The 26,778-nt window shown below is 48.3% G+C and overlaps 1 protein-coding gene across 2 annotated transcripts in view; it reads right to left on the bottom strand.

The window, feature by feature from the left end:
* CEMIP (cell migration inducing hyaluronidase 1) overlaps positions 1-26,778 on the bottom strand; it is a 161,205-nt gene that overhangs the window by 31,239 nt on the left and 103,188 nt on the right. For both annotated transcript variants that reach the window (XM_019983941.2, XM_019983942.2), the window contains exons 7-15: positions 25,835-25,905; positions 24,983-25,078; positions 24,271-24,392; positions 18,300-18,432; positions 17,310-17,501; positions 9,049-9,224; positions 7,719-7,928; positions 1,359-1,564; positions 524-593 (exon numbers count right to left, since the gene is read on the bottom strand). In XM_019983941.2, coding sequence (XP_019839500.1) covers positions 524-593; positions 1,359-1,564; positions 7,719-7,928; positions 9,049-9,224; positions 17,310-17,501; positions 18,300-18,432; positions 24,271-24,392; positions 24,983-25,078; positions 25,835-25,905 — 1,276 coding nt within the window. The remainder of the gene's footprint in view (positions 1-523; positions 594-1,358; positions 1,565-7,718; positions 7,929-9,048; positions 9,225-17,309; positions 17,502-18,299; positions 18,433-24,270; positions 24,393-24,982; positions 25,079-25,834; positions 25,906-26,778) is intronic.

The raw sequence follows: 26,778 nt of genomic DNA, 5'->3' as shown, positions 1-26,778 counted from the left end.
AAGTTATTGGAACTTAGAACACTGATACGCCAGGCATCTAACAATGAGTTATTGATCACATTAGCTATGATTATCAGTGTGACAAAGGGCCAGAGGCATCACTTAAAACTGAGTCCACCTGGACTTCCCTGGTGGTCCAGTGGTTAAGAATCCGCCTGCCAATGCAGGAGACACAGATTTGATTCCTGGTCTGGGAGCTAAGATCCCACATGCTTCAGGGCAACTAAACCTCTGTGCCACAACTATCTAGAGCCTGTGTCCTGCAATAAGAGAAGTCACTGCAATGAGAAGCCCTCACACCACAGCTAGAGAAAGCCCATGCACAGCAATGAAGACCCACTGCAGCCAAAACTAGAAAAAGAAAACCAAGTCCATCTGCTTCCCCAGCTGGCCCTTCCCTCCTCACCCTGCTCCTGTCTGTGTAGATGTCTAGACTGGGACTCAAGGCATACATATTCCATATGCTGGACCTGGCCATTTCCTCTCCCCCAGCCCCACCCAAGGCAGGGATGTTTCTGCTCACCTCGGATCCCGCAGCAGCACAGTTTATGAGGTTGTTGTTGGGATTGGCCATCCAGAAGGTAGACACAGCACTGTGGGCAGGGGCAGAGATGGAGCGGCATCAGACGGAGGGCCACTGGCTCCTGTTCTACCGCTGGGGTGGAGGGGTGCCCCAGGTCAAGGGCTCTAATGAAGTTTCAAGGAGCCTCTTAGCAGTGATTTGAGAAGCTCTTGATTTGTTGATCTGAAGCCTAATTTTCTCGTTAAAGTGGTGTGCATTTACACCCCTAACATGCTCAGAATTTGAATGGAGTCTGGCTCTTGATGGTAGAAGCAAGTTTGTGGGTTAAATCTGAGATGGATCCTAGAATAAATGGAAATAAGGGGAACCCAGGAAAGTGGCTGTTTCTAAGGGAGAGACCCTGGACTCAGAAGGGTGATCGCATAGGAAGCTCTGTTTCTCTGTCTCTCTGACTGTCTCTCTCTGTCTCTCTCTGACTCTCTCTGTCTCTCTCTCTCTGACTATTTCGGTCTCCGACTTTGTTCTGACTCATGTCCAGAAGCACACTGGGCAGCTGGTACCCATGTGTACAGGCTGTGGGTGCCGAGGTGGCAGCCTGCTTCCTCTCCTCAAAGGAGCCCTGTGTGTCACCCGGAAAAACCCAAGGATGAGAACAGTGGTCTCTCTGGACAAGACTGATGCCTGGGAGGCCCAGTGAGAAAGGAGAATAGAAAACACACTGTACCTGAGCAGCTGAGAGCCTCAGGTGGTTAAGGCTGCAAGGTCCGAGCCACACAGGAGCCCAGGACTGAGGAGTCACAGGCTGCGTGGGAAGTTGCGTGAGGGAGATGCTTACTTGCAGTCCTGCCGGGGCTTGGGGATATACCCCGGGTAGGAGTCCTCCGTGATCGTCTTGCACATCTTGCTGTCGCGGTCAGAGGGGAGGAGGGTTCCAGACTTGACGAGGAGGCCGAGACAGTGGTCAAAGGTGTTGCGCTCTTCCGGCCCATCTTCCGTGAAGAAGCAGTGGCCCAAAGAGTTATAGCCTACAACATCCTTGACCTGCCGGGGTCAAGACAGGGGACAGGTCACCCAGCATCACCACTCATTTGCTCATTCATCCATTCCACACACACGCACAGCCTCAGGTGCCACCAGGCTCTGAGAGGGGCACTGGGCATTTGAAGATGGACCAGACATGGGTGTCGGGCTTGGGGAGGGTGGGTCAGGCAACAGAGCTGGACTTTAAAGTCCCTTCCAGCTGGGGTGTTGTGACCGAGGCTTTTCCTGGGGTGGGGAAAAGGACGAGAGGTTAGAATTGGCCCAAGAGGAGACTGTGGATGAGGTCCTGTGAGCCTAACCTGGTGAGGACACAGCGAGTACAGTGCTTACGAGGACTTAGAGGATTTCACCAAGAGGTCCCCCAGAAACGGCGGTGGGGAGAGTGCCACCTGGGGACAGCACCTGAGCCAGGCCAGGTGGGCTTATCGTAGTAAGACTGGCTCCTCACTCTGCCCTCATCCATCGACCCAAGCGAGCTTTGAAGCCCACAATCCATATCAAGCCTCATTTGCAGAAAGCCAAAAAGGGTCGCAAACTCCAGCTCTTCAATATCCTTCTTGGAATCACAGAGTCAGGGGGCTAAGCCTAGAAACCACTTGAAAACATGGAGAGGCCTGGGGTACAGTCTCTCAGACAAGTCTTTCAAGCTCTTTCCTGCACACTCTCCCCACTTCACAATGTAGGAGTCCAGCTCCAGGATCTCCAAGGCCCCTCTGGGTCTGAATCTCAATGAACCTCTGAGAGCTAGAGGGTCCTCAGAGGGCCTCTGGGCAGAGCTGTACCATCTTGACTCTGCTAACCAGCATCCCTGACAAATTGGCATCCTGGTTCAGTTGAATGGCCCAGACGAGATACTGGCTATCTCCCAAGGTGCCCTGTCCACAGTGGGGTGTGAGGATGGCAGGAAACACCTCACTAACTTGACTGAGATCTTCCATCTCCATCCCTGCCCCTGGGTCCTGACTGCCCAATGACATCACCCAACCAGGGAAACTCTTGCTCCCCTAAGACATCATTCAATGACATCATTCAACCTGATGCTGCAATAGGCCCTGGAAAAAATTCATCTATCACCCCCAAACAACTCCCCCTCCAGCACTGCTACCATTCAAGAGGTAATCCTGCATATTATGGGATGTTCAGCAACATCACTGGCCTCTACCCACTAGATGCCAGCAGAACCTTCTCAGCTGTGACAACCAGAAATATCTCCAGACATTCATTTCCAAGTATCCTATTGGGATAGGCTTCCCCAGTGATTCAGATGGTACAGAATCCGCCTGCAATGCAGAAGACATGGGTTTGATCCCTGCATTGGGAAGATCCTCTGGAGAAGAAAATGGCAACCGACTCCAGTATTCATGCCTGGAGAATCCCAGTCCTGGGAATCCCATGCCTGGAGGGCCACAGTCCAAGGAGTCAAAAAGAGTCGAACATGACTTAGCGACTAAACAACAATTCCATTGGAAAAGGGAAGTGACAAAATTGCCCCTGCCTGAGAAGCACTAATCCAGGGTAAACACCTCACTTCCCTCCAAAGTCTCTTTTACGATAAATCTTACCTACTCCCCCAACTCCCATGCAGCCCTGCTCTAGAAGCATCCAGAACTAGGACCCTTCATGTCCCAGCACTGGCCTGGGTGCTTATACCTTTTAATCTTGCTGAAATCTTACATAATTCAATAATGATATTTTTTCTTTTAGAGATGAGGAAAATGAGACTGAGAAAGGTTGAGTGATTTGCCCAAGGTCATGCAACCCACATGTGTGAAACCAGGGCTGAAACCCCAGTTTTCTGTGTCCATTCACCTGTAAGGGTGGGTCACAAGCACAGCTGCCCTGTGCCAGGCAAGCTCTCTGTTCTCTCAAACAAGTATCACCTCCTTGATCTTTGATAATAGGCAAGGGCGTGGTCTTGAATGCTATTCAGTCCCTCAATAAGCATTTTAGCCAATACCAAGGTCATGCAATGGGACTGCTTCCTTTCCTCCTAGTGAGCAATGCAAGTTTCTTATAAATAGCCTGGGCAGACAAGCCTGGGAGGAAGAGGTGAGAAAGCATGGGCTGCTCGTCCTGGCAGGGACACCTGAGAGCGAGTTCAATGCCTTCACTTTACAGAGGAGGACACTGAGGCCAGAGGAGGGCAGTGGAGCCATGTTCAGACCCGGGCCTCCTGCCTGCCGCCCACAGTTCCTCTTAAGTCCCATACACCCAGTTGCCCGTTGTCTGGATCATACTTTGGTTGTCGTCCTTTGAATCCGAGTGAATAATGAATACATTCTTATTCTAACAAATGCCTGAAAAAGAAATTCCCTCCTCTTGAGTTGTGCTCTGGAGAGAAAAATCCTTATTGAAATGAATAAAAATAACTCCTATTTGCTGGGTGTGAAATGCTTTGCATATATTATCTCATCCAATTCTCATCCAAACTACTATTCCCTTTCGACCAATGACACCGAGACTTAGAAAGTTGCCCAAGTCCCTTCTCTTGCAAGGATGGATGGAGACTCACTTCTCCATCTGTCTGATCTAAACTTTGTGTATGAACCAGTTCTCAACAGCACCAGAGAAAAAAACACTCCTGTCTTGTGTTGCATTTCTTTCTTTTCTTTAGGAGTGGGGTGAAGTAGCATATAGAGTTAAGAGAGCAATGTGATAAGGTAGAAGAAAGCCCTGGGCTGGGAGTGGAAGACACAAGTTCAACTTTGGCTTCACCACAGACTTGCTGTGTGATTTGTGAGTGTCCTTAGGGAGACTTTTGAAATCTCTTCCAGCCCTAACGCTGGATGACTGTTCTTCCTTAGAACAGTTCCTAGAATTAAGACACTTGAACTGTGGTATGGCTTGAGATGGGTACATATAGACAGATGACAGATAGATATGTAGGTAGATAGATAGATAGATATTGTTGTCCCGTCTCTCAGTCATGTCTGACTCTGTGACCCCATGGGCTGCAGCATGCCAGGTTTCCCTGTCCTTCACTCAAACTCATGTTCATCGAGTCGGTGATGCCATCCAGCCACCTCATCTTCTGTCACCCCCTTCTCCTCCTGCCCTCAATCTTCCCTGCATCAGGGTCTTTTTCAGTGAGTCAGCTCTTTGCTTCAGGTGGTTAAAGTACTGGAGCTTCAGCTTCAGCATCAGCCCTTCCAAGGAGTATCCAGGGTTGATTTCCTGTAGGATTGACTGGTTTGATCTCCTTGCAGTCCAAGGGGCTCTCAGATAGACAGCAAGGAGCTGGATAAATAGACACACACATGGACATGTGGTGTACCCACCGAATCCTCATGTTTGCTATCCGGAGGCAATGTGTACACTCCTGGCCATTCTCTTGCCCAAACTGCATTTTCCCTTTGTTCTTCTGGATAGCTTCCTTCATGATTAAGATCATGAAAGTGATTCCTGACAGCCATTTTAAGTCTTCCAACTGTTGTGGAGTCTAGGCATGAGATTTTGAGGGGTAAAATTCCTCAGCTCTTAGGAACTGCTTCAGTTAGAATGACCATGTAGTTTATTGTCTCAACCAGGACATTTTTGAGAGTGAAAGTGGGAACTATTAATACCAATTAACTATCAACTATTAAATATAATTAATAATTATTGAGTTAATAATTATATTAACATAACTACTAATTAACTATTATTTATTAGTAATTAATTTAGGGACAACAGGTGTAAACTGGAACTGTTTGATGCAAATCAGGGCATAGGGTAACCCCAACTATGAAGACTTCCTCCTGCAACCTGCATACAGTATGAAAAGGAAATGACTGAAACAAATACAAATAGGGGGAGTGAATGGGATGCACTGGGAGAGTGGGATTGACAAATAAATACTACTATGTATAAAACAGATTCATGCTGATATATGGCAAAAGCCATCACAATATTGTACAGTAATTATCCTGCAATTAAAACCAATTAATTAATTTAAAAAAACAGATAACTAATGAGAACCTACTGCATAGCTCAGAGAACTCTACTCAGTGCTCTGTGGTGATCTAAATGAGAAGGAAATTCAAAACAGAGGGGATATATGTGTATGTATAGCTGATTCACTTTGCTGTATAGCAGAAACGAACACAACATTGTAAACCAACTATACGCCAATAAAAATTAATTTAAAATATAAAACAAATTCAAACAGAATTTTTTGTATACCTGATTCTGCCTTCTAGGGTAAGTATGATATAATTCGTCTTAGAGAGAAACTTGGCCATAAGTATGACCTTATTAAAAGGAAGACTGTAATTTCTGAGCTTTTGCCATTTCTGCCTCCTCTTTTTTTTTTTTTTTTTTGAGCTGCTAAGGAAAAGAGCTTTGGAGTAGGTGGTGATTTGTTTTGCAGCCTGTGTTAATGAGCTTTTGAAAATGCAAATATAAGTTGGAAAAGGAAACCGAGAACTCAGTCATTCTGCCTAATGAGGAAAAGAGTGAGTTTCTAAGGAGGCCCAGGACAGGTGGGGGAGGGCACTGCAGGACCCCCACAACCAGGTAGAGGGAAGGAGGGCTTGAGAAGAAAAACCAGTCTCTCCATTTCCAGTTGATGTCTGTGCTGATCTGTGATGCACACTCCTCAACACCCCACCTCAGCCCATCTCCTTCCCACTCTGCCAGGAGAAGCCCTAGCCTCTGAACCTTTGGGGAAAAACAGGGCCAAGGGTCTGTTTTCTTCATTTGGGCTCAGGAGGGAAGGAGAGATGAGAGCAGCTCATGAATCAAGAAATGAGTAAGGGACTTCCCTGGTGGTCCAGTGGTTAAGAATCTGCCTGCCAGTCATGAGCTACGAGTTTGATTCCTAATTCAGGGAGATCCCACTTCCCCTGGCTTCTCCAGTTTTCGTCTCCATGGAGATGCCCCCTTGCAGCACTGCCCTGATAGAAGCCCCTGACAGCGGCCCTCCAGCCCCACCCACAGCACTTTCCGTGCTCTGACCACCCCTACTCCACGTGAGTCTGTTTCCCACAACTTGCCCAAGGTCCATAGCTCAACACCTGTGGACCAAGCCCTTTTAGGCTATGCCCCCAAACCCATGCTGTCCACTTTATACTGATGAGTGGCCCTGCTAGGAGAATTTACTATAATGTACTAGGAAGTGGTGGGCACAGTGTAAACCAGAGTAAAGCCCACCTTGGGGCAGGGGTGCTATGACTTTGCCCCAGTCCATTGTGGCCAGGCAGGAATGTGGGTCTAGTGTTGCCAATTCAGCCTACTTCTCAAAGGAAGCCAAGAATCCAAGATTTTACGTGAAATCTCTCCATTTTCAAGTGATGAAAACTCATTCAACTGTTTCTTTAAACACTTAAGCCAAAAAAACCACATCTGGCCACTGGGTTCAGTTTGCTGGGTGCCATTTTGTGACATCCGGTTTAAAAGTTCACAGAGGATGTGAGTTTGGTCCATTGAAAGAAAGTTCCATTTCATGAAAAATTATCAAATGTTTCTCTAAACATGATACAAGCCAAACAAAACACAAACTGGATTCAGCATGTAGGTGCCATTTTGTAACATCCAGCTTTAAAATTATGGAGGATGTAAGCTGAGTTCACTTAAAGAAGGATCAACTGAGTGTAAAAATTATCTGTGCAAATCAGGACAAGCCACACACACACACACACACACACACACACACACCCCCGCACACACCAACTTACTGATGAAGGCATTTCCCCCAGTGCTTATTGCTCTGAAGACACTTGGTTCAACAGAAGAAAAGGGGAAAGGCCCCTCTCCTGCCACCGCTGCAAGCCTGTCAGGCAGGCTTGGCATGACCCCTGCCTCATTTGCAGTTAAACAGATTCATCATGACACACAGTCATGGAATGATCCTTGGGCAAACCAAGGAGCAGAAGAGCTAGACTCCCTGTGACCACTGAGTGCTCACCCATCTCTGTAGCTTGGTGCCCTTTAGCAAGGACACACCCTTATTTTCTCCTTTTTTGGTGGGTTACCTCTTCTCAATTGATATTGTTCTCAAATCTGAGCCAAGGATGGTTCCACACCCAATGGCCCTGGACCAAGTGACTAGATCTAAAACATCCAACCATTGCTAACGATCCCTGGGCCCAGCAGAAAGCAGATTGGCATCAGGGAGGGAAATGAAGGAGATGAAGGGGCTCTGGATCCCTTGCTGCCCTGGGAAGAAAGTGCTTACCAACAAGCCATTGGAGCCGTGGACAGTGACACAGCGGGAGAATGTGTGATGGATGGAGAGATCCTTGACATACGTGGGCGGGTCGTAGCCCCCCTTTTCATCCACGTCTCCTGCCAGGTGGAAGTGGATTGGGTACTGACCAATCAGCTGCTGGCCCATGTGCTTCAGCTCCACGCCCTCCAGGTGTGCGGCCTTGAATCCCAGTGCAAACTGAGAGAGCAGAGCCCAGAGTCAGAAGGGGTCCATGGGGTTGCTCCCTGATCCCCCTCACTGGTGCCCACATTTCAGAAATGCACATACACATGTTGTCCTCAGAATGTTTCACCTAGCCCCACCTCAGGGACTCAGTAAATCAAAGACATTCTCTGCAAATGGATTGAGATGCCTGACTCTTCCTACCTCACTGGAGACAGGGTGCTGCTGATAATATAGTGATGTGCAGGGCAACGGATTGTGTGGGATCAAGAGGTGCAGCGGGAATGTGCAGTGGCTGAGGTTTGCCTCAACCTTCTTTTCCTGCCTCCTAAGCTACTGAGCATAATGAGAAAAGGGTAACCCTGAGATAACCTGGGGGATGCTAGCAAGAAGTGTGCCCTAGGAGGGTTAGGGAGTCCAAGAGAGAATGGACCCTGGGGCAGTAACAGCCCAAGTTGTGGTCCACCATCTGAGGCCCTCTCCTGGCTGGGGGAAGGGAAAGCTGAGCTTGGGGTCTTCATCAGCCCGTGACTCTAGTAGTGTGTGTGTGAGCTGTAGGGTGTTCCACACTCTTATGTCATAGTACACTCAGAGCCATTCCTACACATTTCAAAGGACCCACTTGATCACAATGAATGTCTATACTCCAGGAACTCACCATGAAAGCACAGTTCAAAAACAACTCCTGCCCCAGGTTGAGCTCTGCTAACTTCTACTAGGGAAGGATGACTTCAGGACATGCTAACCATTCCTTCCAAAAACAGGTTAGGGCTAAATGCCCCTTAAATGCCCCTTCTTTTATAAAGTCCTCAGGGTTAACTAATGAAGAAAGGGAATGAAAGCCATGATTGAAAATTGAAAACCATGAAAGCAGGAAGCACAATGTGATGGGTGCCACGTGCCTGGGGAGTAGGAGATGTTCCTTGTCATCTCTCTCATCCGCAAGTACTGACAGATGGAATTGCACACCAGTGGATAATACACAAGACTCCTCCAGCTTCCAGAGAGTACCCCTCTCTTGATCCTACCCCTTGCCTCCCAATCCCTTCCCTACTAAGCACCCCTACCCCCAGGATGGCATCATGCAAATCCTCCTGGTTGGGTTGACGGACTCTGCCAGGTAGATTCGTCATACCTTGATGTGGCCCCCAAAGGTGTCGAAGTCAAAGAAGTTGCAGAGGTGGTTGCTGTAGGGGTAGCACTCAGCCTCCATCTCCCCCATCACCACGATGTTCCGGCTCAGGAGTCCCACCTCGGCACGCATGTCCACGCCGTCAATCTCCTCCCCGATGTGCAGGTACATCGGCTTGCCTAGGGCAGAAGAAGGGAAGCAGGGAGCATCAGAGGTGCTGCCTGAATCTACTGTGCCCAGGACCCACCAGGTGCTTTCACTGCTTCTGTGGTACCTGGGGTTGTCCATGACCCTGACCCCCATTTTACAGAAGAATGAAGCCCAGGGAGATGAAATTACTTGCCTGGATGAAGAGCCAGACATAAATGCTCACATCTGAAGCCCATGGTAGACATGGCTATTTGTCCCCTAATTCCTACCCTCTTTCTGCTTATCAGTACTAGAAACTTCTATTTTAGCTGATGCAAGACTCCCCGGGACAACCATACTCCCTAGCCTCCCTGCAGGTCAGCGTGGTCAGAGGCAATGCGTGCACCGTGCAGGTGGCTCCCGCTCTCCCCTGGGGCTGAGATGTGGGCGCTGGTGGTGGGCCATCCTTGCCTATGTGAGAATATACCCTGGAGATGGCACAGCAACCAGAAGGAAGAAACCTGGGCTGTGGATGATCCCACAGAACTCACGCCCTAGACTGCCTACCAGTTGGGTTTCTTACAGACACAAGACAAACCCCCTCTTCAAAGCCGCTGTGGTAAAGCCTAGCATGCTGCAGTCCATGGGGTTGCAAAGAGTCGGACTAGACCGAGAGACTGAACAACAACAAAAACAATAGGCTGCCTTTAAATTTAGCTCGTCCCTGAGACTGCTGACCTGGCTCCTAGGTGCTGTCTCTTTCTTCTGAGGATGTAATTATAGACAGCAACAGTCTCTTGTGCTGATTTGCAGCCCGAACCATACCACGGACACTGCTTGGCTTTCACTGTGACCTTGACTAGAGCAGCAGGGCACAGAGCTCGGCCCCTCGATACCACTGGTGCCCACATGCAAAGGCTGTGGTTGTACTGAGCCCCGAGTTGCACCCACTGACAGTAACCTCACCCTGCCCTCTCATCCAGGGGGAGGGCTGGCTCCTCTGTCCAGTCCTTCACCTAGCTCACATCCCGTGGGTGGGTCTGTACTTTTTCAAAGGATGTTTATTGCCTTGGATTTCTGCAGACTCAGGGAGGCGGTGGTTTCTTTGAAGCATCTCAGTTCAAGATGCGAGACCAGTGCCTGGCAAAGCTGAGAAAATATTCCCTTTGGAATTGGTATTCACCTCCTCTGGGTACAGAAACAACTGACCACAAATTTAGTGGTTTAAGACAACAGAAATTTCTTATTCTTTTTTGGTCATGCCATGTGGCATGTGAGATCTTAGTCCCCCAACCAGGGATGAAACTCATGCCCGCTGCAGTGGAAGCACGGAGTCCTAACCACTGGACTGTCAGGGAAATCCAAAGACAACAGAAATGTCTGACAGTCCTGGAGTTCAGAAGTTCAAAATCCATTCCACCAGGTTACAGTCAGAAGTCGACAGTGCCGGTTCTGTTGGGAGGCTCCAGGGAGAGTTCGCTCCTGGCCTTTTGCAGATCCAGACAGTGGTCAATGTTCCTGGGTTGCTGTTCAGTCACTCAGTCGTGTCTGATTCTTTGTGACCCCCTGGACTGCAACACGCCAGGCTTTCACTATCTCCTGGAATTTGCTCAAGCTCATGTCCATTGAGTCGGTGATGTCATTCAATCATCTCATCCTCATCCACTTCTTCTGCCTTCAATCTTTCCCTCTGACTCTGACATTCCTATATCTCTCTTTTAAGGACCATTTTGGGCTTCCCTGGTGGCTCGGTGGTAAAGAATCCACCTCCAATGCAAGAGACGTGGGTTCAGGCTCTGGCCTGGGGAAGATACCACATGCTGCGGACCAACTAAGCCCGTGTTTCACACCTACTGAGCCTGGGCTCTAGAGGCACTGCCGCCGCCAAGTCGCTTCAGTCGTGTCCGACTCTGTGGGGACCCATAGACGGCAGCCCACCAGGCTCCCCCATCCCTGGGATTCTCCGGGCAAGAACACTGGAGTGGGTTGCCATTTCCTCCTCCAATGCATGAAAGTGAAAAGTGAAAGTGAAGTCGCTCAGTCGTGTCCGACCCTCAGCGACCCCATGGATTGCAGCCTACCAGGCTCCTCTGTCCATGGGATTCTCTAGGCAGGAGTACTGGAGTGGGGTGCCATTGCCTTCTCAGAGGCGGGAAAACTGTAACTACTGAGCCCAAGTGATGTAACTACTGAAGCCCACACACCCGAGAACCCATGCTCCGCAACAAAAGAAGCCACTGCAATAAGAAGCTTCTGCATTGCAACTGCAACTAGAGAGTTGCCCTGCTCACCACAACTAGAGAAAAGCTCATGCAGCAATGAAGACCCAGCACAGCCAAAATTAATAAATAAATACTTTAAGGACCCTTTTGATTTCACCAAGCCCACCCAGATAATCCAGGCTCACCTCCCATCTCATGAGCCTTAACTTAAGGACATCAACCAAGTCCCTTCTGCCACCAAGGTAATATTCGCACACAGCTCCAAGGAGCACAGAATCCTACCCAGCCACCCGCAGGATGAACAGAGTAAAACCCAGACTCTTGTGGGCTTATCCACCATCACTCCCTCACAGCCCTTTCTGCTCCAGCCAGACCTCACCACCCATCCTATCCACAGCGAGCCTCTGCTTTTTACATCTTAGAGATTTTACCTAAGCTGCTCTCTCTGGCCAGGACAGCCTCCTCCCTTTGCCCATGGAGCAAATCACTTTGTTCCTCATGATCTAGCTCCTTTTCAGTGAAGTCTTCCCCGACCATCCTCAACGTCAGCCTTCACATCTTGGGGTCCCCACAGCGCTCGACAGAGCCAAGAAACCAGGACATGCATCCCCAGGTTTCCAACCACCCCTCAGAGTGTATGCATTTCAGAGTTCAGGGGGCTCCTCTCGATTTGTCAGCATCCACTTTAAAATATGGTGTGTCCAGGGACTTCCCTGGTGGTCCAGTGGTTAAGACTCTGTGCTTCCAATACAGGGGGAGCGGGTTAGAGTCAGGGAACTAAGATCCCACATCTTGAGTGGCGTGGCCAAAAAAAAAATGATGTGGAGACAGTATGGGAACAAGAGGTTTCTGTTCCTGGGGGTGGCCAGAGGGCCCTCCTCAGGAATTCAGTCTCAACACAACTGGAGGGGAGAGACAGAGGATGGGGAGGACTGTGGCCCAGGAGCCAGGCTGTCCGGGTCAGAATCTGACTCAGATCATTGCTGTGGATCCCTGAACACGTCATTTAAGCTTCCTGAACCTCAGACTCCTTATCTATACAATGGAGACAATCATAGCACACATCTCCAAACGCAGAGACAGTTGTGAAATGAATTAATCCAGGGAATGTGCCCGGAACAGCCCTGGGCACATGGTAGGGGGCTAGTGCTCCCACCATTGGCTTCACGCTTATGATGGGAGTTCATAGAAAGTAGATTTGACAGCTTTCTCGGTTCCATGGGCTGGGGTGGAGGGGTGGAGGAGGGAAAGAAGCCAGGGGTAGGGGGGACTTCCAGGTGGATGGAGGCACTCTGTTGATTAGAGTCCTGGGACCAGAGGTGGGAAGACAGACTGAGAGCTGGGAGAAGTCTCCAGTCCCACCACCTCCTCCCCCGCCTGCAGTGGGGCTTCCCTATCAGGGCTCTGACAGACCTCATGGCTGCTTTATCTGCCCTGCCGCTGTGTTCACAGGCCACTCCCAGGCCGCGATGCCAGGGAAGCTGTGCACTCTGCTTTCTCAGCATCCTGTCCTGTCTGCAGAATTCTCCCAGCTGGCCTCCACCCACCCTCCCTTCCTTCTCTAAGCTCTGATACAGGAAGGCCAAAGGTAGGGGGTATTGAGAGCGGGGGTGGAGCGGTTGGGCTGGGGTGTGGGGTAAAGCAGGCAGGCATGGCCAAACCGGATTTGTCTCAAATAATCCAGAAGGGCTGTGAGCACAGACGAGGGGTGGGAAAGGCGTGGGGTGTAGAGGGACCCACACAGGAACAAAACTGACCTTTCTGAGTGCTCACCCTACGGCTGGTTCTACAATGCCCCCTCTCTGCAGCGCAGTCATGGCACAGGACACTCTGGGCTCAAGAGAAAAACGAACATCGAGGATCTTCCACCCTGCGCATGTGGTTCCCGACCTAGCATGATCCAGGGCTTCTGGGGGAGGGGGCAGTGGGGCCTGCCCTTCTCAGACCATGGGGACAAGCCCAGAGGGACTTGGGCTGGAGGGTCCCGGAGAGGCAGATTTAAGCTATAGAGTGCCCTAGATTCCGCCTCCTGTCTAGTCATCTTTGAGTGAAGATGCTGAGAGAACACACAGCCTTCGAACTTGAGAGCTCTGACTCTGAATCTTGGCTCATATCCTCCAAGAAGACTTGCTGGGTCTACAACAGCAGCAATCCCCAGAAAGTTCTGAGATGAAGGGCATGCTCTACTCCGTGTCAGCTACTGGCCCCGGTGGTCACTGAACTCTTAAAATCTGGCTAGTATGACTGAGGAATGGAATTTCCTTTTTAAAATTAATTTTAATTACATTTATATAGCCATAAATGGTTGGTGGCTACCATAGTGGAAAGCATTAGTCTAGACATTTAATTTCCATGAAGAAATGAAGAAGATGTTTCCTCATCTGGGTCATGCAGAAAACAGTAGCCTTCACCTTTTTATGCTATCATCGAGAGTGAGAAAGATGGTTCCTGTAAAGTGTTTAGCATATTGTAGGAAACTCAAAAAATGTTAATACTAATTAACAGTAGTATTACTTAAAAGTGTGTGTGTGTGTGATATTGGGTGGTTACAAGCCAAGTGGGAAGTGGAGAATGAAAACAGGGTAGAAAATAGAAGACATTTTCCACTGCCATGTCAGGAGGTGTTGAGAATCGCACTGTGGTTGGCAAAACTTGGAAATATTTTTTTTTAGATGATTCACACGTTTTCATGACTTTGTTATCCCCATCTGTTTCCCATCAGAAAAGCCTTAAAATGCAAAAAGTCCTGTTTACTGGAATTTGGGGGCAGTGAGGAAAGAGGAGCCAGGAAGGCTGCACCCCACTCTGCAGCCAGCCTGGGGAGGAGGACACTGATCGGTAACTGGGTGGCGGCACCATTTTGGAAAAGAACAAAGCAGCTGGAGTCCCCGCTCCATGTCACCAGGGAATGTACAGCCAGAGAATGGGCTTGGAACCGAAGAGGAGAAATGAGGGCCTCCCCAGGACAGACAGACAGACACATACACACACCTTACCTGGGACTTTTCTCACTGGGGGTGCTCTTTTCACAAAAGCCCTAAAGCTTCTGAACAAGATGGTCCCACCCTTGCTTAAGGGGGCACGGGGGAGGCTGGGTTGTGGGACTTGGAGATACAGACATGGGCAGTCATGAACCAAAGGAGCTTGGAGGGTCCTGACGTGGGGGTACGCTCCTCTCTACTCACTCTTTCCTCCTTGGTCTTCCCAGGACCCGGAGCAGCCCTGAACAGTCTTCAAGAAGCTGCTAGAACCACTGGTCAGACACTGCCACCTGGAGCCACGCTTGATCATTTACCCCTGAACCATGCTGTGGGGCGAGGCAGAAGTGCCCTCATATCACATGGTTCCCTTTCTCAAGGTCACTCATGGCACTACCTGCTGTCCTGTTAGGTCTTGTTCGTGTTGAAATCTCCCTCCAGGCCTAGAGGTGCCCAGCACTGAGGTGCAGATGGGGGCTGGTGTGAACAGACCAGGGACTCTTCCAGGGGTGCTCCTTCTTCTCCCTCCCTGAAGGCTGGGCCTCAAAGGCAGGCTTTCACCCCCCTAGAAGCCACAAATGCAGCCCCAGAATCAGGGTCACCTCACAGAGGGCAGTGACAAAGCTCACACGTCTGAATGCCACTCCTGCCAAGCGCCCCAGAGGACTGCTGGCATCCCAGAAGGCCTGTCTGCCTCTACTGTCCTTGGGAGACACAAGTCATCCAGGGAGGACCCAAGGGTCTGGCACTCACTAGGAACTGCTTCCCTTGGTGCCATCCTGTAAGTGGGGAGCAAGGAAGTCTAAAAAGTCATTGCACTTAGAAGAAAGCCCCCAAATTCTTTCTCAAGCACACTTCCACTAGCCAAAAAGACTGTGTCAAATTTTACTTTTTGTAGTTTTGTTTCTAAGATAATAGATACTTTCAGTATGTTGGTTATACTTTCTCAATCCACAGTATTCTTCTACCCCCAGATTCTAATACTTCTCTAGGTACAATGGTCCTGTGGCAGCTGATATATTTAAAAAAATTTTTATTGGGTTATAGTTGATTTACAGTGGTGTGTTAATTTCTGCTGTACAGCAAAGTGAATCAGTTATATATATATACATATATACATACATACATACATGCCCTCTTTTTAAAACTCCTTTCCATATAGGCCGTTACAGAGGACTGAGTAGAGTTCCCTGTGCCGTATGCTGCTGCTGCTGCTAAGTCGCTTCAGTCATGTCCGACTCTGTGCAACCCCAGAGATGGCAGCCCACCAGGCTTCCCTGTCCCTGGGATTCTCCAGGCAAGAACACTGGAGTGGGTTGCCATTTCCTTCTCCAACGCATAAAAATGAAAAGTCAAAGTGAAGTCCCTCAGTCGAGTCCGACTCTTAGCGACCCCATGGACTGCAGCCTACAAGGCTCCTCCATCCACGGGATTTTCCAGGCAAGAGTACTGGAGTGGGGTGCCATTGCCTTCTCCTTATCAGTCATCTATTTTATACACAGTAATATGTATGTGTCAAGCTCAATCTCCCAATTAATCCCTCCTGCTCTTTACTCCCTGGTAACCATAAGCTTGTTCTCTACATCAGTGACTCTATTTCTGTTTTGTAGATAAGTTCATTTGTACCTGTTTTTTAGATTCCACATATAGCAGCTGATATTTTTTAATGCCTAGTATTGATTTTCCTTTCTCTGCTAATACATCTCAGTTTTCCTCTGGGGAGTGACTGTATCCATGCAATGCAGTCTTCGAAGGACAGTTAATGATGGTGTCCTAGCCAGAGGGTAAGCATGTGAGCCATCAACCCAATCAATGCTGTCTCCTGGAAGGTAACTTTCAAGCACTATGTCCCAGGACATGCAAATAGTGATGCCTTAAGGAGGCTGCCCATGCATTCCTGCACCCCAGACCCCTGAAGCTGCCCTATTTCTGGTCTTTGTTTGCAGCATGACTGCCCAGCTTCTATTTAGCTCTCTAAGTTGAATAGTTTCTCAATTAATTTCTATGTTGTTTAAGGTGGTTGAATTGGATTCTGTCGCTTACAACCAACGACTCTAATCAATACATGACTCCCCTCCCCAAAGAATAATTGCCCTGGACTATAAACAAGGTCTCTTTTTACATCTTTGTTGTTGTTGTTTAGTCACTAACTTGTGTCCAACTCTTCATGATCCCATGGACTGTAGCCCACCAGGCTCCTCTGTTCACGGGACTTCCCTGGCAAGAATACTAGATGGGTTGCCATTTTCTCCTCCAGGAGATCTTCCTGACCCAGGAATCAAACCCTCATCTCCTGCATTGGCAGGCGGATTCTTTACCACTGAGCCATTTGGGTAGCACCCTTTTTACCTCTAACCATCTACAATTCCAGTAACCTCACATAACATAAATAACCAGGGCATTTAAGTCAAGATTTAGGAGAAGAAGAAGGAAATGTAAAAGGTAGAGAAAGAAGACATTTACATTTTTGTGGTAAGTTAAATTATTGCTAACAAATATACACTCCCTCCCCTCTGTTTTAATGGGAGAAATAGAGTTCCCCGTTCATGTTAAGCTGGACCGTATTATCTATTGGAAGGTAGGTGTGAGAGGGTTCAAGTTTGGAGCTCAGGCAGGCCTTAGGAGTCCTCCTGTGATTCTGTTCACTTCTCCGCCACGAACAATAATATGTCCTTGGGAAGAATGAGAGTCACATGGAACTGACCCAAACCCAACCCTTGGAGTCAAGTTTAGTCTAGAAAAGCTGAACCCTACATAGCCTATTAGTAAGAAATAAAAGTTTGCTATGAAATTTTAAGAAATTTTTGTTGTTGTTGTTATGCAGCATTATCATGGCTATAGCTGACTGATACAAATTTGTTTTTATTTCAGTCAACTTTAAGCCTAGCAATTTTCAGTTTCATCTAGCCTAGGAAGGGGTAAGCAAATGTCCTACCTGCTACTTTGACCTGGTTGGGGGCACAGGTTCTGCAGGGGAGCACCTGGAACTCTTCTGCCTGGTACATGGAGTAATCGGTACTGGCAACAACCAGGGTGTCCCCAGGCTTCCACGACTGTACATTGTCTTCCAGATGCAGGATGGTGCTGTTCACGTTGGTGTCGATGGTGACGGTGAGTTTGGGCCTCACTATAACCCAAAATAGGAGACACTGAGAGATAAACCTTTGCTCCTGGCAAACTTCCACCTCTTCCCTTACCCTCCCTAAATCAGTAAATGCCAGGTTTGCCTATCCAAAACCCAAATCACCAGGCTCGCCCCGAACCAGTCTTGGTATGGTTTTTTTTTTTTTTTTTTTAGTCATCAAAAAACCCTACCAGAACAGAGCCATTCATTAGCTCTGGGCAGGGGAATTTTCCACTAACTCCTTAGCTGGAGTTAAATGGGGCTGTCTCTCCACACCCACTTTGCAAAAGATGTAAAACAAATATAGTTTCTCTCAACTATTATTTACAGTAGCTGTCAGCCTCCCCTTCCAAAAAACTCCCATCCCTAATGACTGCCTTCTGGAGATGGCCAAGTGCCCTCGAGAAGAAACCGACCATTTCCAACCCCTGCTAACAAGCACCTCGGGAACTGGGTTTAAAATAATAGCATCCAGAGAGGCCATGGGCTACGTATCTCTGTGGGGGCGGGCTGCAGGAAGGTCAGCTCCGTCCACGGAACCCTGGTTGCCTTGAATAGGCCCTTCCCCTTCCTGAAAGGCGTATGGGCAGGGTGGGGCTCCACTGGCTCCTGCCAACTCCGAGGACCCTCCCACGGTTCCTGTGTCATAGAAGGGCTCTCCATCGAGAACTTGGCAGGAGCGCCATGTCACTGAGATGCCCGGAGGTGGCTGACCCCGCCGCCCAAACTCGCAGTGGATAGCTGCCAGCTGGAGGAACCGAGCCACGGAGGCAAGAGTGTCCCCAGTAAGGGGCTGCTTACCAGGCTTTCCGCACAGGAACCGCACACGGTAGCTCTGGCAGGCTTGGCCCCGGTCGTAGCACACAAACCTGTAATCCTGGCCTCTTTTATAGACAACCTCAGTGGTGAGGTTGACTCCATCCAGTGTAGTGGCCTGGGAATGGCACAGAAATTACAAAGTCATTTCTCGTTGTAAAGAAGGAAGGTGATGATTAATGTTACAAACATATACTCGCAAGTCTAAAATTGCTGCTGCGAAACTTATTTACAATGGCCTTTAGACTATTATTCTAACGTTTCCCCTTCTCTATTCTGTTATAAGAAGGGCAGCATGAAGTCACAGGGTGGATAAAAATCTTGCCTGGGGTCCCACCATATTTGGTATCCAAACCAGTGAGTGACTACACTGGGGAACAGTTTACAGAGTGTTTATCACCACCACATGCTTTTTTAAGAGCTGGGCGGGCTGCTTTCTACTCTCCCCGATCCAGAGGTCCACAGTGGCCAACATTTACTGAAGACTCATTGGATCAACCTGCTGGTGCCCAAATGTGACTCCATATCCTGTGGGGAGTCTTTAAAAATACTCTTGCTGGGGCTTCTCTGGTGATCCAGTGGTTAAGAATCCGCCTGCCCATGCAGGGGACATGGGTTTGATCCCTGGTCTGGGAAGATCCTCGGAGCAACTAAGCCTGTGTACCACAACTACTGAGTCTGTGCTCTAGAGGCAGTGAGACGCAACTACTGAGCCCATGTGCTGCAACCACTGAAGCCTGAGTGCCTAGAGCCTGTGCTTGGCAGCAAGAGAAGCCACCAAAATGAGTAGCCTGCACACCACAACTAGAGTAGCTCCCACTCACTGCAACTAGAGAAAGCCGATGCAGCAGCAAAGACCCAGTGCAGCCACCAAAAAAAAAAAAAAGTGCTCACGCTCAGGCTCCATCCTCAGAGTCTTGGATTTGATTGTGTCCAGGGTACAACCTGGACAAGAGAACTTTGAAAGACTGCCCCAGGTGATTCCAATGGGAAGTTAAGTTTGAGAACCCTTTTTGTAGTTATGGAGCTCCATACATTTTTTTTCAATTTGTTTTTTATTTTTTGGCCTCACTGTGCACCACATGAAATCTTAGTTCCCTGACGAGGGAATGAACCCTCACTCCCTGCCTTGGAAATGCAGAATCTTAACCACTGGGGGCCACTAGGGAAGTCCCTGAATTCTGTACATTATTAACATACATTATTGCATTCCCTCTTCCTGGCTCTGAGGTCTATGAGGTTGATGCTGGTTTTAAGGATCTGGAAACATACTCAGAGAGGTTGGGTAACTTGCCCAGCATCACACAGCTGGTAAGAGGCAGGGCCAGAATCTGAATCTGCACTCATCCAGTGATAGAGCGGTGCCTCGCAGCCCCTTGCGCTGCTGTTCTTACTGCGTTCAGTGTCTGTCTCCTACCAGGGGGGTGGTGGGCTCTGGAAGGGCCAGGGATTGCTTCTTCCCTGATCTCAGCATCCAATCCAAGGCCAGGCACGCAGCAGAGTCTCAGCTGATGGCAGCTCCAAGGCCAGGTAGAGAATCTTAGGAGTGGGTTCAGAGGAGGGCATGGTCCCTGCCAGCTGGGGCTCACCCCGGGGCCGGAGTGTGTCTGCACCACGACAGTGGCTGTCATCAGAGACTTGCAATTTAGAGCAAGGGCCGCAGCTGTTGTCCTTTTTGGCACAAAGACCAAAGGGACCAGGGCTAGGCAAATAGGAAAGCGAAGTATAGCCCATCTAAAAAAAGGCGGGGAGCAGCAGATATTCATTGTCTGTGGTTTGGGAGGAGAGCTGTGGAAATTTGAGTTTAGCCAGAATAAAAATTCAGGCCTTTCCACAGGCCACATGCTCACAGTCCTTATCTGGGGTGGTTCCTGCAGCAGAGAGGCAGGCACTGCCGACTCACCCTTAGAGGAAATCACAAAGGCTCACAGGGATTTAGGTGCAAGTTCAAGGTCACCTGACTGTCAAGCCCACTCCTCTGACTCCCAGATCTTTCCCCCTGAGGCCAGCATGTTTTTCAGTAGGATATCCCTGAATATTGAGAACTGAGCCTAAAAACATCATGCCGGGGAGCTGGACATTTTTTAAGGTACAACATCCAACAAAAATTTCAAGAAAACCTCTATTCAATTTTATTGCTTTTCTTTTTCTCCCTTATAAATCATAAGAATGACCTCAGTTTTGGACAAGAAGAGTAAAAAGGGCTTTCCCACTGTTCAGTGAACTTGATCTTCACTTTAAGTAGACACAATGTGATTGTTATTCTTGATAATAATTATAAAATAACTAGCAATATCATAGGCTTCCCTGGTGGCTCAGTGGTAAAGAATCCGCCTGCCAATGCAGGCAGGTGATGCAGGTTTGATCCCTGGTCTGGGAATATCCCCTAGAGAAGGAAATGGTAACCCACTCCAGTGTTCTTGCCTGGGAAATCCCATGGACAGAGGAGTCTGGCAGGCTACAGTCCTTGGGGTCACAAAAGAGTCAGGCACAAGTTAGCAACTAAACAAGCAATATCATAATAAATAATAATATAAACAATTTTAAAATAATAAAAGAAAATTATGGGACTCGCTGTAGGTCAGAAGCTTCATGTATTGCTGCATTAAATCCACAAAATAATCCCATGAAGGAACAATTATTATCTCCATTTTGCTTAGGAGGAAATTGAGACACTAAATTAAATCAGCTTGACTGATAGATATGGCCAAGATTGCTAGTGAGGAACCCAGGGTGCAACATTTAAGGCAGCACTCTCTCTCCAGGGTCACGTGAGTGCAGAGTTGGCACCTGGGAGGCAGCGCCACCTTAAATTTGGTGTTTTGGGCACCTCACAGGTCCCAAAGGACATGTGAGTCCATTAGATTCCACAGGCCTTGAAAGGCAGGTGAGTTTTAAGAAAGAAGGTGGGAAGCAAGGAGATTTCAGCCCAGGAGAATCATCAGAAGGGTGAGGACATGGGAACTGGGGACTATTGTTTTTGGGTTTGATTTTGCAGAATCACAAATGATCAGATGTTGAAAAACTTTCCCTGAGTTGAGGTCAACTGTGCTAGTCTTAACTATTTCCAACTATTTTTCTTTACAACTCACCATCCTGCCCAGGTGACAAATGTTCTAACACCCCCTCCCCTCCAAAGGATTTGACGGCAGGTATCTCAGGGACCTCTTGTACGGGGCCCTTGGGGTGATCAGAGGTGGCAAGTGACCCCAGTAACCTGTGATTTTCCATGGTGGCAAAAATAGGCACCCGGGCATTTCAGTTTTGTCTCAGTCTCTCTGGTGGGTCAATTAACTTGGGCATTTAGCTCGTGGCAGATGTGTCTCACACTCTATTGATGAAGAGAATGAAATCTTGCTTCTCTCACCTGTGGTAAACATAGCATAAGCCTGGTTTTGCTTTTTTGACTTCAGAAAAACTCAGAGTATCTTCTACCTCATTGCCTCTGATGACTATGAAGAAATGGGTTGATGGCGAGAAAGGAGGTGAGCCTGACATTTTCAGGACAGAGCACTTCCTGTTTCTTTTATTTCTTAATTTGTACTGGAGTATAGTTGTCTTACTATGTTGTGTTAGTTTCTGCTGTTCAGCAAAGTAAATGGGCCCTGCAGTGTGGTGGCAGCCTAGTGGTTACAGAGTATGGGGTTGGTCCCCATGGAAGGTCTGGGATTATTGAGTTGGTGAGCAGTCATGTTGGTGTTTAGTCACTAAGTCATGTTCGACTCTTTTCAACCCCTCGGACTATAGCCCACCAGGCTCCTCTGTCCATGGGATTTTCCAGGCAAGAATACTGGAGTGGGTTGCCATTTCCTTCTCCAGGAGATCTTCCTGATCCAGGGATAGAACCTGAGTCTTCTGCAGTGCAGGCAGATTCTTTACCACTGAGCCACCTGGGACATGAACAGTCACACACTATTATATGTATGACATATGGGAAAAATACATATTTTCACTGGTTTCCTCTGCTCTCTCCAAGCCTTCAGTAAAGTTTTACAGACTGAGCCTGGGATTAGTGGTGCTTTGACACTCTCTGGGAAGAGTCCATATCAGCTTGGATCAAAGTTCCTGAGAGTAAGAAATGCCTAAGGAAATCTATTTTCCTGGCATGGAGAAGTGGTCTTCTCAACAACAGTGGTCTGGAGCCAGACAGCTGGCAGAGCAAACACTGGGAGGGATTTGCAGAGCATGGACACATTCCTCGAGGATTTCCAGAAATGCTTGGGGAGGGAGCAGCCCTGGTATAAGACTGGACTTCCTGTAGCCAAGTGAACTGGAGGAATCCAATTGGGGCTCTCTCAGAATTAGAGCTGGAACGTGCAGGGTTTCAAGAAAAAAAATTAAAGTTAAATCTGAGAAGTATGTGCTTTGAGGGAGTCAGCACTTTTTGATTCTCTTGGACCAAGAAGAGTCTATAACGTGTAACGGAATCTGGGTAAATCCTTCTCAACCACACTGGAGCCATGTGAACAGACAGCCTTGGCCAAATAATAAGAAAGGTTTCCCTGGCCTTTGCTGACCGCAGAACCGACTGTCCTCTCTTGGAAAAGTGGTCCCTTGTCCTGCAGTCCCTCTATATTGCAAGGCAGAGGGCGGAAGTCAAGCCTTAGGGGTGGAGGGATATGGAGGAGTGAAAATAGTCAGATGATCTGGGACCTGAGGTTAGATAAACTGAGAAAAGGTGGTGTACAAATGTTGCTATTTTTTTTGGCTGAAAGAAGATAAAATGGGCAGAGACGGTCTTCCTGAAATGACTCTAAATTCTCGTGTGTGTGTGTGTGTGTGTATGTGTGTGCGTGTGTGTGTGTATGTGTGTGTGTGTGTGTGTGTGCTCAGTTATGTTGGACACTTTGCAACCCTGTGGACTGTAGCCTGTCAGGCTCCTCTGTCCGTGGGATTCTCCAGGCAAGAATACGGGAGTGGGTCGCCATGCCCTCCTCCAAGGGTTCTTCCCAACCCAGGGATCTAAACCTTATCTCTTGCGTTTCCTGCACTGGCAGGAGGATTCTTCACCACTGAGCCATCTGGGAAGCCAAATGCTCTATCAGACATTTAAGTGGCCCCAAATCTTGTTTTGGAAGAAGACCAGGCATAAGGAAATAAACTCCATTTTCTTGCCTATGTCTCTGTCTTTCCTATTCTCCCTTGAGCTCTCAAGCTCACCAGCTGAGCCACTGAGGTGTGAGAGCTGCCCATTTGTGCCACACTTTCATGATGGAGCCAGCTGAGACAGCCTAGGTCCTCTTTGCTCAGTCAATCAGTTGTGTCCGACTCTTTGTGACCTCCTGAACTGTAGCCTGCCAGTCTCCTCTGTTCATGAGATTCTTCAGGCAAGAATGCTGCAGTGGGTTGCCATTTCTTAATCTAGGCGATCTTTCTGACTCAGGGATTGAAGCCACATCTTTTGCATCTCCTGCCTTGGCAGGTGGGTTCTTTACTACTAGCACCACCTGGGAAGCCCAGGTCCCTTTTGAACAGAGTTAACTCCAAGTGAAGATCCCAAGCAAATACTGTCCATTCTGTGAAGGCTGACTTTCACTAAGTGGAGAACAAGGCTGTAGGTGTTCTCCACCTGGGCTGGTCTCAGCCTGCACCTGAATTCCAGCTACACCCTGTGAACTTGAAGCCCTAAAAGAAATGAAGGGTGCATGAAGCCGAGAAAGTCAAACACTCCCCTCACTGGGCACCCTCACCCATAGCTGAAGATGCAGGTTGAGGAGACAGAACAGGAACTTTTCAGCAGGACCCAGAAGAGAATCTGAATCCTGGCTTTGAAAGTCATGGCGGGAGGCCTGAAGCAGACAATCAGCTTCCAGGTCAGTCTTTAAAATGAGAACGCTATTCTCTGGCACTACCGACATCACAGGAGGGCCATGAGACTCACACCACTCAGATAGTAAGATAGTTTGTGATCTACAGCATCTTCTTCAAGACAAAGCCTTGATAACTTCTTGGTTACCTGTATATCAATGGGGCGATTGCAGATTTTCCCTGGATGAGTGACCCCGAGGTCTGAAATTTTCTCTCCACCTTTTGTGTAAGATACTTGGTCATGTTCGAACCACTCTGTCCACTCCACATCTGGGCAGAAAGCAAAGATCAGGGTCAGGCAAGCAGGGCGCTGAGACTGGCCATGCTGGGTGCAGCCTCCGTGTACCCTCGGCTCAGTGGGAATCAAATACCATATGTCCAGGCTCTTACCAGGCTTGTAATCCATCTGCCAACCTCCCCACCACCCCCAACTTTTCATTGCAAGTTCCTCTTATTGAATATCTTATTTTATAAAAGCAACAGGTATTCTTCATTATTGCCAAAAGGAGAAAGATGAGATCCAGCCATGAACCCATTGTCTGAGGGTGCTCGTGAAGAGTGTTGCTTTCCATGCCACCTCCCATGTCCCTGTGTGTGAGCTCCTTGAAGGCTGGGTCCTACTGCTGTCTGTGTTCCCTGTCAGTGCCATCGCCTGGCACAGAAGAGGCATTCCATGAAAGGGCACATCCCTCTGGGTTATTCCCCACTGAGCCCAGATTAAAGACCACCCTCAGCTGCCAACTGAGTTAACACTGAAGCCGTCAAGCGGTCTTACTGGTGGAAAGAAAAATTCTCCTTCTGCAAAGTCCCGACTTTTTATCCCACTGTGGAATTTTACCAAGGGGTCCCAAGCTCCTCACCTTGAACCCACTCACTGGATGAGGAGACGTTGAAAAGCTCACCGTGCTCTGTCCGGAAGAGTTTGAACACCCGGGCAGCAGCAGAGCCATGGTGTCCTATCAAAGAGGAGATGGGAGGAATCAGCAACCACACAGACCCCCGAATTAAGAAAGATGTGATGCTAAGGCAGAGAAAGCCCCCTGCACACATAGATCTTGAACCACTTCTTCATCTTACTGTTTTTTTTTTTTTTGGCCACAAGGCATAGCATGTGGGATCTTCGTTTCCTAACCAGGGATGGAACCCATGCCCCCTGCAGTGAAAGCACAGACCACTAACCACTAGACTGCCAGGGAAGTCCTCAAAGCATCTTTTTAGATCAAAATATTACTCCTGCTGGTTCTGACCCAGTTCTCATCTTTCCTGTGTCACTTGCTTGGGATTAAACGGATGATGATCTCTTTGCAAATGTAAACATTATCTTAGTGATCAGCCTTAAACCAATATGGACTTTTGCCACTCACGTAACCTGGCCATTAAGCAGCTAGTCACTCAACAGTGTGTTGGGAGATGGATCAGCCACATTTTGGGGAAGGAGAAGGGTGTTTGTTTGGTCATGTGCAATTTTTGCGATCCCATGGACTGTAGTTCGCCAGCCTCCTCTGTCTATGGGATTCTCCAGGTAAGAATACTGGAGTGGGTTAGCATGCTTTCCTCCAGGGAATCTTCCCAGCCCAGGGATCAAACCTGTGTCTCTTATGTCTCCTGTAATTCTCTACCACTGCACCATCTGGGAGGAGAGTGGTTCCAAGAGCCCCTGAGCCTATTGGTCAGAAAAACCCAGGGGGGAATGGCCTTTCACCATTTATTACCATGATACTCGATGTGGTCTTCGACGGAAGAAGAGGGATTTCCTTTCACAGTTAGGAAACTCCAAGGGTGTCTGAAAAAAAGACAACAACAAAAAGTAAAGTTTTCACCTGTCTGAGCCTGTACTGGAGGCAGAGTTAACATAGTGTCATAGTGAGGCTGTTTGGGGAAATGAGTTCCCGGGCTGGGCTTCCCTTTTCCAAAAGAACAAGAGCCTTTCTCAGCAAGCCCTGGCTTTCCTAACCATTTGAAAGGCCATCTGACCAGCCTGATGTTTGTGGATCCTGAGCCTCTGCAACTCCATTCTGGCAGTAGATGGGGCATGAATCACAAACAAACAAGCCCATAGACCCACATACCACTTGCCAAGCTCAATGAGGTCCTGAAGCAAGTGCTCTGAGTCCTTCAGGAAAATAAGGAGACATGCTCCAAGGGAGAAAGGTTATTTCTCTCCCAAGTCAAGCTTGAGGAAAACTGGGCAGATGTGTCTGAGTCCCCAGCAATCAGCACTGGGCCTTGGGAAGGAAAGAGATGTTTTTTTTTTCATGAGGAGCGAAGGAGGAAAAAGAAGTGGTCTGATTTTGGCAAGTTGTACACTCTTCTTCTTTCCATCGAAATGTGCACTGCTCTAAGGCAGGGAGGTTTTCTTATCCATCTTTATCCAACCTCTAATACCTAAGCCAGCCTCTCTCTTACTATGAGTTATCAATAGCTCATATTTGTTTGATTATTTTTGTTTTGATCTCATCTTCAGATCAAAGGTTGGGGTTCATTGAAGTTGGGGATTAGACTGTGTCACACTTGTTTAAAAATCTTTCAATGCCTACTTTCTTGGATAAAGAGCAAGCTTCTTGGCACTGAGCAAAAAGCCATCCTGTGCCCACCTTGCCAACTTCATCTCTCTTCCTTCCCCTTCTTGTTCTTTCACACACCATCATCAATTCTT

This window comes from Bos indicus, chromosome 21, assembly GCF_029378745.1.
Source record: "Bos indicus isolate NIAB-ARS_2022 breed Sahiwal x Tharparkar chromosome 21, NIAB-ARS_B.indTharparkar_mat_pri_1.0, whole genome shotgun sequence".
Lineage (NCBI taxonomy): Eukaryota > Metazoa > Chordata > Mammalia > Artiodactyla > Bovidae > Bos > Bos indicus.
Note: the sequence above shows the minus strand (reverse complement) of the source record. Positions and strands in the feature narration are given on the sequence as shown.